This window comes from Phocoena phocoena, chromosome 3, assembly GCF_963924675.1.
Source record: "Phocoena phocoena chromosome 3, mPhoPho1.1, whole genome shotgun sequence".
Taxonomy (NCBI): Eukaryota; Metazoa; Chordata; class Mammalia; order Artiodactyla; family Phocoenidae; genus Phocoena; species Phocoena phocoena.
In genome coordinates, this window is record NC_089221.1 from 38,738,889 (window position 1) to 38,751,256 (window position 12,368).

A 12,368-nucleotide genomic window follows, 5' to 3' on the forward strand; every position below is an offset into this window, starting at 1 on the left:
AATCTTTACATACCTTATTATCCTTAATAATAATCATGTGTATTACATGATATATTAATATATGAAAGAGACTGGAGTGAGATATAAGCAAAAAGAATTGTCTCTGAGTGACCGTGTTACAAGTTATCTATTGTCTGTTTTTCTCTTTCTCACATTTTATATAATGAGTCTATATTACCATTGTAATCAGAAAAAGTAGATATTTTTAGAAAATACATAACATTTTTTAATAAAATAAATTGTATCCACAACCTATAGTTAATATATAAGTACTCTTTATACTTTTTTGGTTTTCCTACTTCTATTTTATCTAAATAAAGTGTTTTAGTTTCCATAGTGTTTTGGTAATCTGCTTGCTCAGTGAACAGTATATTTGGAACATTTCCCTCAGGATACTAAATGTTTTTATATCAATATTTTTAATAATGGGTAATTTTAAAAGATTATATTAACGTGCCATCATTTATATCCTTATTATTCAATATTCTTTTTTTTTTTTCTAATTTCTACTCTTACATACATCCTTCTAGGTAAAAGTTTGCACGTATTTGTTATAATTTTCTTGGGAATGGTTGTTGTCAAGGCCTCTTTGTCTCACCAAAATGTCTTTTGCACATCATTAGTGATCTATCCTCATCATTGTATTTAATGGCTCTCTTTTAACATGCCTGGCTGTAGGTTATTTGACTTCTTAAGAGAAATATGCAACAGAGACTCGATGTGGCCTGAAAAACCTAAAATATTTACTCTTTTGACCTTTATAGGAAAAGTTTTCTGAACCCTGAAGTAGAGGCATAAAAGAAATGGTTCTTGTGCTTGGTCCTTCTTCTTGTCTTAGTTTCTGTATAATTTCATAACTAAGTTGGCATACTTTTGTATCTAAATTTGCATATATGTCTATATTTGTAAAGGGTTATAAAGGTTTTTATCCTTTATGAATAGCACAGATGTTTTGACACAGGCAATTAAAGAATTCCTATTCTTTTCTTCTTTATGTAACCTTTAAAAATATGACCATGAAAAAACAAAAAGTAATTTCATAAATAGTGAAAATGTGCTCAGTGTTTTGATATATTTCTAAGGAGAGGAAGGAGAAAGCATAGAGGCTGAGTTATTATTTTCTAACATGCTGCATGTTTTTGGTCATTGATATCAAAAAGCAAAAGGACCCTCTAGATTCCTTTATTCATCAAATTACATAAAGCCATTTAATCATTAAAAATGCCTTCTCTAAACCCTATAAAAGTGCCATAGTTTTGTACTCTGTTAGCATTATTTGCATATATCATACACAGAAATTTTCATTGAGTACTTACTATGTGCCAGATACTGTACTGTACAATTGTGAAGTTGAACGTGAGTTCAATGCCTGGCTTCCCACTGACTTCTTATCTGCCCTTTGACAACTTGTTTCGCTTTCCTAAACCTCAGTTTCCTCATTTGCGAATGAGGATAATTATAGTATCCCTGTCAGAAGGCTATAATGAGGACCTAATGAGATCATCCATTAATGTTTGACCTGGTTTCCAACACAGAGTGGTAAGTGATAGTTTATTGAATATCGAATCGGCTAAGCACTTGCATAAGTAAATAGGATACGTGTATTCACATCCCAGCTCTGCTACAAAGTGATGACAGGTGAGTTACTTTATTACTCTGAGCCTCAGTTAATGGGCATATAAATTGGAAATAGTGGTAGTACCTATAGGGCACTATGATCGCAGGTATGCAAAATCCTTAGAACGATTTCTGGCATGAAAGTGCTCAATAAATATTGTCCATTAACTTTTATAATTTCTGTTATCTCTGTAGTTTTCTCCCTCACTATGATTTGTATTTGTAACTTAAGAAATTTATTACAATATCAAAAATAGGGATGTGTGTATGGAGAATATAAAAATTGCTGTTTTTATGATCTTTGTTAACTAGTTTGTGGCACTACTAGTGTGGCACTACGTTGGCTGGAGAAAAGTTGGTCTCCATCATGTCTTTATGTGGAATATACTGTTGTTTCTTGTTTTAATTTTGATACATCAGACCTTTAGAGCTGGCTGTCAAAACATAGTGACATTTAAGTGGCAGAACACCTGGACCAGTTTCAGAACCACAGTCTAATGTGACAGGAAAATTTATGGGCACTTTATTGTGGCAGTCACTTATCCTTCCTTGTGTCAGAAACTCCATTCTTGTCCTTAGAGGCAGCCCTTCATCTTCAGAGAGTACAGTGGAAAGCGAGTGGTCACATAAGAAGATTGTTTAATTTGTCACAGAGAACTGGGAATGTTTGAAACTATGAACCAAATAAGTCTTGAATTTATGCATGCATTTGCCTGAACACGAAGATGGAAAGATATCTATATGGTATAAAGAGGTCACATAAGGCCACAATCCAACTAAACTGAGTTAGTTAATTCATGTCCACAGTCATTTCTGAGCTATCTGTGGAAATCAGAGATGAAAATTCATGATTAAATTTTAATTTAAAATAAGCTAGGACACACTATCTTTTAAGCAAAATGAAAAAAAATAATGTTAATCTTTGCTTTCAGGGAATATGGAGCCATTGATGATGTAGATATTGATCTGCATATTGATGTTAGCTTTCTTGATGTAAGTATCCGTTGAAGCAATATGATTGGTACATTTAAAAAACACACTTTTATTCTTGGAAGAAATTTAATTTTAGTTTCTATTGTACATAATACTATAAGTAACATAATGACTTTGTCAAAGTGACTTATGAAGAAATGCTATGACTTGTCAAAAAAGCAGAGATTTTATATACATATATTTTTTTTCCATCAGTTCTTGTAATACATTCTGAAACTTATGGGCTTGTAGTATATCATTATTTCTTAAGTTTTCACTTTAATTTTCATATTTAGAAGGCAAGAATTAAGAGTACTTTGGCTTTCTTTTCACAAGCAAATAGGTTTTGAAATAATTTATAGGCCTTAATGATTTAAAATAAGTTTAAAAAATTTTATCTGGAAAAAAAATCAAGAACTCTAAAAGATGACTAATTCATCTTTCAAATATTTGCATAGGAGGAGATTGCTGTGGCATGGGAAGTGATTCGAACAGAACCTATAATTGTCCGACTACACTGTTCGCTTACACAGTATTTAAATGGCCCAGGTTAGTTTTATTTCTCTATTATTTTGAATGTTCATTAGTTGTGCATTATGTAAAATGACTGTTCATTTGGTAATTCTGAACATAAATGCAGCTGTCTTCATAATGATACTTAAATATACTTGCATCCTAACAGAGGTGCTTTATGACCAATATAACTATTGGAAGCAGAAACATATAACATTTAGTTTTATAGTTTTCAGAAGTTGACAAGTTGCTGTGAAACAAACACAATAAAACCTAAAAGAGAATTTTGCATATAATAGATTCTCAGTAAGTATACTTAGGGTTGCTCTTAAGTTTATTTCTGTCTCTGAACCTGAGATTTAATTTTAATGTTTACTTATCTCACCTTTGATTACTGATGAATTTAGCCTAAGTGTAACATATTTCTGTATTTGAAAATGGAGATCATAATAATATTTTTGTTTTCCAATACCTGAAGGGATGATTTTGCTTTATCTCAAGGAATAGTTGTTTATAACACAGGACCCTATTATAAATCTTGCCAAGACTTACTGGATTTAAATGTTTTCTCTGCCTACTAATACACTCTCTCTCTCTCTCTCTCTCTCTCTCTCTCTCTCTCTCTCTGTCATACACACACACACACACACACACACACACACACAACTGCATCTATTCATATTATTGCAGTTATCTACTGCTGCAGAACAAACCACTTTAAAACGAAGTGGCTTAAAACAACTTCTCTCTCACCATTCTTTGGGGCTCAACTGGGCAGCTCCTGCCTGGGGTCTCCCGTGCCTTTGCAGTCAGGTGGTGGGCGGGGTTTATGTCATTAATGGCTCCACTAGTTGGATGCTCAAGATAGTTGGATTTCAGATGGCTAGCAATTGATACAGGTGTTATTTCGGGACCACACAGGGCTCAGCTGGGGCTATTAACTAGAGTGTCTCCTTACACAAGGCTTCTTCATGTGGTTTGGGCTTCTTGTAGTATGGTGACAGGGATCCGAAAGCAAGTGTTCCAAGAGACAGGGTGTGCTAAAAGGCTTAACGGCTCTTTCACTGTATTCTGTTGATCAAAATTATCAATGAACCCACCCAGAATAAAGGGATAGGGACATAGACGGCACCTCTCGAAATTGTGGCCATTTTTGATCTGCTGTGCACACATTACCGTGGTCTCTGCACATTTCTCTTTAGGCATATCATGGAACTTATATCTACTGTTAGTTTTCACATAAGAAAAATATTTGCCCTTTCAAGTTCATGAAATATATAGGAAAGTCTCTCATTTTGAAAATGCCTCTGTTGTCACCATTTTTAAATTTTTGGATAATGTATTCTACTTAAATAATCAACATGCAGTAACACATAGTAACTGATGTGATTTAATACTAGGCAAAGACAAATAGATGTTACATATCTTTATTTTGATTACTTCAAATATGTAGAAATGTAATAAAGAAGAAAACTAATTCCTCATAATCCCTCTATACTGAGAAACCTGTAAATCGGTTGGTGGTGTTTCTGTTTTCTGTGCACATGTGGTTTATTTTCATAAAGTTGCTATCAAATGGTATAGATATCTGTGTGCCTTAATGTTATGTCATGAGCCTGTCCTCCAGTCGTTGCACAATATTCCAGCCTGTAGGTGTAGTTTTTGCTGTTTTCCCACGTATTCTGCTGTGTCGCTAATATTTTTCTTTCTTTAGTGATCTGAAATGTACTTATTCTATTTTATTCTGATGGTGGTTAAAAGCAAAAGAACCCCTCATGTCTGAACTTTTCTTTTAATTAATGGGGTTAGGAAGAAAATTGGGTCATTTAATCTCTACCCACCCCAATTCCATCTGTGCAAGATGACGATGTGGCATGCTTTTATGTAATCTTACCACTGTTACTCATGTGTTTATGTAATCTTGAATTTTAGGCAGAGATTTTCCATTCACAGTATCTCTTTAAAGATTTGTCACATTTGCATGGTTTTATATTTCAACAATTATATTTTAATTCACGTTTAGATCATTTTATTGCTCAATACTATTTATTTAGTATCACAGTTCATCTGTAATTTCTTATTTTTTCATCTTTGTTAGTTGATTTACATGTTTAATAGTTTGTAAACCAAAGAAACGTGAGGATTATGCTTCATTTTTCATACCTAAGAATGACTCTTTGTTTTGTGAATGAGACAAACTTGACCAACTATAAATTTATGGGCTTATAACAGTTCCCCCCAAAAAGGCAAAAGTGCTTTAAGAACTTCTGCTACTCTGTGTCTGAAGTGTTTAACTTTGTTCATTTGTAAGAAATCTATCTTGGTTTTGTTTATGTTTTGTTATATGTACTTATCGAGGTATTTTTTTCTCTTTCTCCTTGATACTACTCTTTATATATTTATTTTTGATTGGTATGCTTACCTTCTTTATCTGCTCACCCCAATATATGTAGATTGGATCTAATTCCTGTATCCTCCATGCTGTTTATCATTTCTCTTAGTCTTTCATCCATCACCTCTGATTTTCTAAGTTTTTTTCATTTGTCTTCTACTCCATTGAGTGAATTTTTTTCATAATTTAGTCTTTGATATAATGTTCCCCTTCTATTTTTAATTTTACTACAATCTCTGCTGATACCATATTTTCCCGTTTATTATCAATTGCTTTCATTTTATTTATGCATCATTTTGAATTTTGTTCACAAAATCAATAATCGTCCAAGAATTATAATTTTGTTCCTATAGATGTGAGTTTTGTTTTCCTCAGAATTCAAGCAGTGTCGAAATGCACTTCTTTCAGAAATTAGTGTGATTTGTGTATAATTTCTTCCGATAAGAAGAGTAAAGACTCTTTATAATGAAAACAGGAAATACAGAGACAGTGTGGGGAAAAAAAATGGATAGTAAAGAAAGAGAGTTCCAGGGACTTCCCTGGCGGTCCAGTGGTTAAGACTCTACGCTCCAGTGCAGGGAGTGCGGATTTGATCCCTGGTCGGGGAACAAAGATCCCACATGGTACGCGGCCAAAAAATAAAAATAAATAAAATATTAAAACTTCTTTAAAACAAAAAGAGAATTCCACATTTACTCATTTACTGTACTCTAGAGTTAGTTCTGATAAGAATTGAAGAAATACACCTCCTTATCCAATTTGAAGTTAAAAATAAAGATTATTTTTATTGTACATGGGGGAATATACTTTAAAAAGAAAAGGTTGTTATGATTCTTATGGTACTAGATATTTTTTCCAGAATTGCTAGTATATAAGTCTAGTTTATGATCTCAAGGACAGGGCTGCTTTTAGTTTAAAGTGATAAATAGCTGATGTTATTAAAAATGTTTGCCTGTGCAGATCCTCTCATTATTGATACCTCTACATTTACACGATCACAGTGTGCGACTAATTTCCACATATCTTGAGCGACCCTCACTTATTGCCTTCCCAACCTAAATTATTAGACAAGGAGAAATTGAACAACTTTTACCTTTTGTAAAACAGAAAATATTTTACTAGTATTTATCTTTCTCATTCTATTGCCCCCAAAACTGAATGCTGTGGGGAGTTTGGTTGAGGTAAACTTTTAATTTTGGAAGAATAGACATTTCTATAATATTTATTACTTTTCCTATAAAGGAGCATTTATTTGTAGATTCTACTTTTAAATGTTGTACAGTTCTGTGTTTTTTGGGTTTTGTTTTTGTTTTTGCCTTAAATGACTGATTTTAGCTAAATTTATTCCTGAATATTTGTGTACTACTTGTTTGCTTAATGGCACTTTTATATTACAGTTTATTTTCTAACTGATTGTTTTGGCTATCAAAAATCTATTACCTTCCTTTTTTAAATTGTGGTAAACATATTATAAAATGTACCATTTTTAAGTGCACAGTTCAGTGGTATTAAATACTTTCACATCGTTGTGCAGCCATCACCACCATCCATCCCCATAACACCATGTGTTCTTTTTTTTTTAACATCTTTATTGGAGTATAATCGCTTTACAGTGTTGTGTTAGTTTCTGCTGTATAACAATGTGCATCAGCTATACATATACATATATCCCCATATCCCCTCCCTCTTGTGTCTCCCTCCCATCCTCCCTATCCCACCCCTCTAGGTGGTCACTAAGCACTGAGCTGATCTCCCTGTGCTATGCGGTTGCTTCCCACTAGCTATCTATTTTGCATTTGGTAGTGTATATATATATGTCCATGCCACTCTCTCACTTCGAAGGAAGAAAAGAATATATAGTAGACCTAGGTTTTATATTTCTTGTGAACCCAGTCAGGAACTAGAATATACTCCTATACATATAATATATTCTAAGAAAGTACTTAGTAGTAATTTGATAATTATTAGCATCATGATTTAACTTAGTAGATATAGTACAGGAAGAAATTTTATTCTGTATGTGACTTGCTTTTCGTATGATGGCATACAATTACTTTTGTTTACTTCTCACCAACCATCTTGTACATTGCAATTTGGAGTTTTAGTCCTCAGCATTGAAATGTTTTTGGTATTTCTTCCTGTTCCAGGACAAAAATCAGAAAAATAAAAGGTATTTGTTTAATAAATTGCTGTACTTTAAAAAAAAATCTATTACCTTTACAAACATTAAAAAAAATTAATCTAAAACATTTTTAGGTTTACAGAAAAACTGCAAAGGTAGTACAGAGTCCTCATACACTCTACCTCCAATTTCACTGATTACTAACATCTTATATGAATACATTAAATACAATAAATTACAATAATTAATTGCATTAATTTTAATAGTAATAAGAATTTTGTCACTTGAATTTTGGAATATTTTTAGAAGTAACATCTTGTTAGCTCTTTCAGTGTATTCCAAAATTTGGGGTCATTCAGATTTTATACTACTAATTTGAGTCAATGTTGGTGACATTTATTTTCTAGTCATTCATAGTAGGAATAAGTTTTGGCCTTTGTATTATTAATTTATAGGATAATTAGTATATTCTGGATAAACAGTTGTGTCTATTATACCTCTTCTTTCTCTCTATATGTGTCTTATACAATTTTTTTCAGTGAAGATTTCAGTTCTAGTGTGTTTTGGATTTTTCTGCATTTTTTTAAACCAGGTCCTTTTTGCTTCTTTGCCTCCATCTTCCCAGTTACTTTTTCCATCTGCCTGAGAAGAAACTGTGTCTTCTTAAATCTTAGAGAGAGCACACTGTGTTCTAGTTTTGTCATCTTTTTCTTTAAAAAATAATTCCCCTGAGTTTTCAAGTTAGGATTTTTTATTCACTTTTCTATAGCCTTGGGTTTGGGACACATGGGATTGGAATGATGTACTCTCTATGTTAAGGATTAGAATGTTTTCAGGAAAGAAACTGATGGGTGATATAACATCCATTTTCTTTGATCAGTGGAGTGTTTGTATCTCAGACTAATGGCCAAGATGGTGAGGCAATTGGGGATACCAGCCTGGTTTACTATGTGGAGCATGTGTGGTCTGAGACTGTCCTATTAATAAGTCAGTCTTTGCTCTGTCTTATTAATAACTAACAGTGATCCCAACTGTTAGTATGAATGGTGCTACCCATGCTCCTGTGCGATATCATCCTTGCATTTGCATGCTAGCTTCCATCTCCTTTCACCTAATTAAGATACCCTTCCAGCAGTTCTCTCTCTCCTTCTTGTACTGTTCATGTCCCTTTCTTCTAAAAGATTTCCTTCAGGGAAAAAAAAAAAAAAATCCTCTCATCTTTAAAACAAACACCTTTAGACCTCAAATCACTCTTAACTTAGTCCCTAACACTCTGCTTCCCATGCCTGTTAAATATCTTCATTAGAGTTGTCTCTATTAGCTTACTTCAGTTTTTTAAAAAATTCTATCTATTTTTTCTACAGCAGGTTCCTATTAGTTATCTATTTAATACATATTAGTGTGTATATGTCAATCCCAATCTCCCAATTCATCTGACCACCACCACCTCCCCACTGCTTTACCCCGCTTAGTGTCCATACATTTGTTCCCTACATCTGTGTCTCTATTTCTGCCTTGCAAACCGGTTCATCTGTACCATTTTTCTAGATTCCACATATATGCATTAAATATGATATTGTTTTTCTCTTTCTGACTTACTTCACTCTGTATGACAGTCTCTAGGTCGTTCCACATCTCTACAAATTCGTTCCTTCTTATGGCTGAGTAATATTCCATTGTATATATGTACCACGTCTTCTTTATCCATTTGTCTGTTGATGGGCATTTAGGTTGCTTCCATGACCTGGCTACTGTAAATAGTGCTGCAGTGAACATTGGGGTGCATGTGTCTTTTTGAATTATGGTTTTCTCTGGGTATATGCCCAGTAGAGGGATTGCTGGGTCATATGGTAATTCTAATTTTAGTTTTTTAAGAAACCTCCATACTGTTCTCTGTAGTGGCTATATCAATTTACATTCCCACCAACATTGCAAGAGGGTTCCCTTTTCTCCACACCCTCTCCAGCATTTGTTGTTTGTAGATTTTCTGATAATGCCCATTCTAACCAGTGTGAGGTGATACCTCATTGTAGTTTTGATTTGCATTTCTCTAATCATTAGTGATGTTGAGCAGCTTTTCATGTGCCTCTTGGCCATCTGTATGTCTTCCTTGGAGAAATGTCTATTTAGGTCTTCTGACCATTTTTCAATTGGGTTGTTTATTTTTTAAATATTGATCTGCATGAGCTGTTTATATATTTTGGAGATTAATCCTTTGTCTTTTGATTCATTTGCAAATATTTTCTCCCATTCTGAGGGTTGTCTTTATGTCTTGTTTATAGTTTCCTTAGCTGTGCAAAAGATTTTAAGTTTCATTAGGTCCCATTTGTTTATTTTTGTTTTTATTGCCATTACTCTAGGAGGTGGGTCAAAAAAGATCTTGCTGTGATTTATGTTAAAGAGTGTTCTTCCTATGTTTTCCTCTATGAGTTTTATAGTGTCTGGTTTTACATTTAGGTCTTGAATCCATTTTGAGTTTATTTTTGTGTATGGTGTTAGGGAGTGTACTAATTTCACTCTTTTACATGTAGCTGTCCAGTTTTCCCAGCACCACTTATTGAAGAGATTGTCTTTTCTCCATTGCATATCCTTGCCTCCTTTGTCATAGATTAGTTGACCATAGGTGCATGGGTTTAACTCTAGGCTTTCTGTCCTGTTCCATTGATCTATATTTCTGTTTTTGTGCCAGTACCATATTGTCTTGATTACTGTAGCTTTGTAGTATAGTCTGAAGTCAGGGAGTCTGATTCCTCCAGCTCCTTTTTTTCCCCTCAGGATTGCTTTGGCTATTTGGGGTCCTTGTGTCTCCATACAAATTTTAAGATTTTTGTTCTAGTTCTGTAAAAAATGCCATTGGTAATTTAATAGGGATTGCACTGAATCTGTAGATTGCTTTGGGTAGTTTAATCATTTTCACAATATTGATTCTTCCATCCCAAGAACATGGTATACCTCTTCATCTGGTTGTGTCATCTTTGATTTCTTTCATCAGTGTCTTATAGTTTTCTGAGATCTTTTACCTCCTTAGATAGGTTTATTCCTAGGTATTTTACTCTTTTTGTTGCAGTGGTGAATGGGAGTGTTTCCTTAATTTCTCTTTCTGATCTTTCATTGTTAGTGTATAGGAATGCAAGAGATTTCTGTGCATTAATTTTGTATCATGCAACTTTACCAAATTCATTGATTAGCGCTAGCAGTTTTCTGGTAGCATCTTTAGGATTATCTGTATATACTGTCATGTCATCTGCAAACAGGGACAATTTTACTTCTTCTTTTCCAATTTGTATTCCTTTTGTTTATTATTCTTCTCTGATTGCCGTGGCTAGGACTTCTAAAACTATGTTGAGTAATAGTGGCAAGAGTGGGCAACCTTGTCTTGTTCCTGATCTTAGAGGAAATGCTTTCAGTTTTTCACCATTGAGAATGATGTTTGCTGTGGGTTTGTCGTATATGGCCTTTATTATGTTGAGGTAGGTTCCCTCTGTGCCCACTTTCTGGAGAGTTTTTATCATAAATGGTGTTGAATTTTGTCAAAAGCTTTTTCTCCATCTATTGAGATGATCATATGGTTTTTATTCTTTAATTGTTAGTATAGTGTATTACATTGATTGATTTGTGTATATTGAAGAATCCTTGCATCCCTGGGATAAATACCACTTGATCATGGTGTATGGTCCTTTTAATGTGCTGTTGGATTCTGTTTGCTAGTATTTTGTTGAGGACTTTTGCATCTATATTCATCAGTGATACTGGTCTGTAATTTCCTTTTTTTGTAGTATCTTTGTCTGGTTTTGCTATCAGGGTGATGGTAGCCTCGTAGAATGAGTTTGGGAGTGTTCCTTCCTCTGCAATTTTTGGGAGAGTTTGAGAAGGATGGGTGTTAGCTCTTCTCTAAATGTTTGATAGAATTCACCTGTGAAGCCATCTGGTCCTGGACTTTTGTTTGCTGGAAGATTTTTAATCACAGTTTCAATTTTATTACTTGTGACTGGTCTGTTCATATTTTCTATTTCTTCCTGGTTCAGTCTTGGAAGGTTATACCTTCCGATGAATTTGTCTGTTTCTTCCAGGTTGTACGTTTTATTGGCATAGAGTTTCTTGTAGTAGTCTTTTATGAGCTTTGTATTTCTCCGGTGTCCGTTGTAACTTCTCCTTTTTCATTTCAAATTTTATTGATTTGAGTCCTCTCCCTCTTTTTCTCGATGAATCTGGCTAAAGGTTTATCAATTTTGTTTATCTTCTCAAAGAACCAGCTTTTAGTTTTATTGATCTTTGCTATTATTTTCTTTGTTTCTATTTCATTTATTTCTGCTCTGATCTTTATGATTTCTTTCCTTCTACTAACTTTGGGTTTTGTTTCTTCTTCTTTCTCTGGTTCTTTTAGGTGAGATGTAAGGTTAGATTGTTTATTTGAGATTTTTGTTGTTTCTTGAGGTAGGCTTGTATTGCTCTAAACTTCCCTCTTACAACTGCTTTGCTGCATCCCATAGATTTTGGATTGTCGTGTTTTGTTGTCATTTTTCTCTAGGTTTTTTTTGATTTCCTCTTTGATTTCTTCAGTGATGTTTTGGTTAGTTAGTAATATATTGTTTAGCCTTCATGTGTTTGTGTTTTTTTCCCTGTAATTTATTTCTAATCTCATAGCGTTGTGGTTGGAAAAGATGCTTGATATGATTTCAGTTTTCTTTTTTTTTTTTTTTTCTGTATGTGGGCCTCTCACTGTTGTGGCCCCTCCCGTTGTGGAGCACAGGC

General features: G+C 33.7%; 1 protein-coding gene across 2 annotated transcripts in view; it reads left to right on the plus strand.

Moving 5' to 3' along the window:
* PARP8 (poly(ADP-ribose) polymerase family member 8) overlaps positions 1-12,368 on the plus strand; it is a 177,813-nt gene that overhangs the window by 110,253 nt on the left and 55,192 nt on the right. For both annotated transcript variants that reach the window (XM_065875479.1, XM_065875480.1), the window contains 2 exons: positions 2,550-2,610; positions 3,048-3,138. In XM_065875479.1, coding sequence (XP_065731551.1) covers positions 2,550-2,610; positions 3,048-3,138 — 152 coding nt within the window. The remainder of the gene's footprint in view (positions 1-2,549; positions 2,611-3,047; positions 3,139-12,368) is intronic.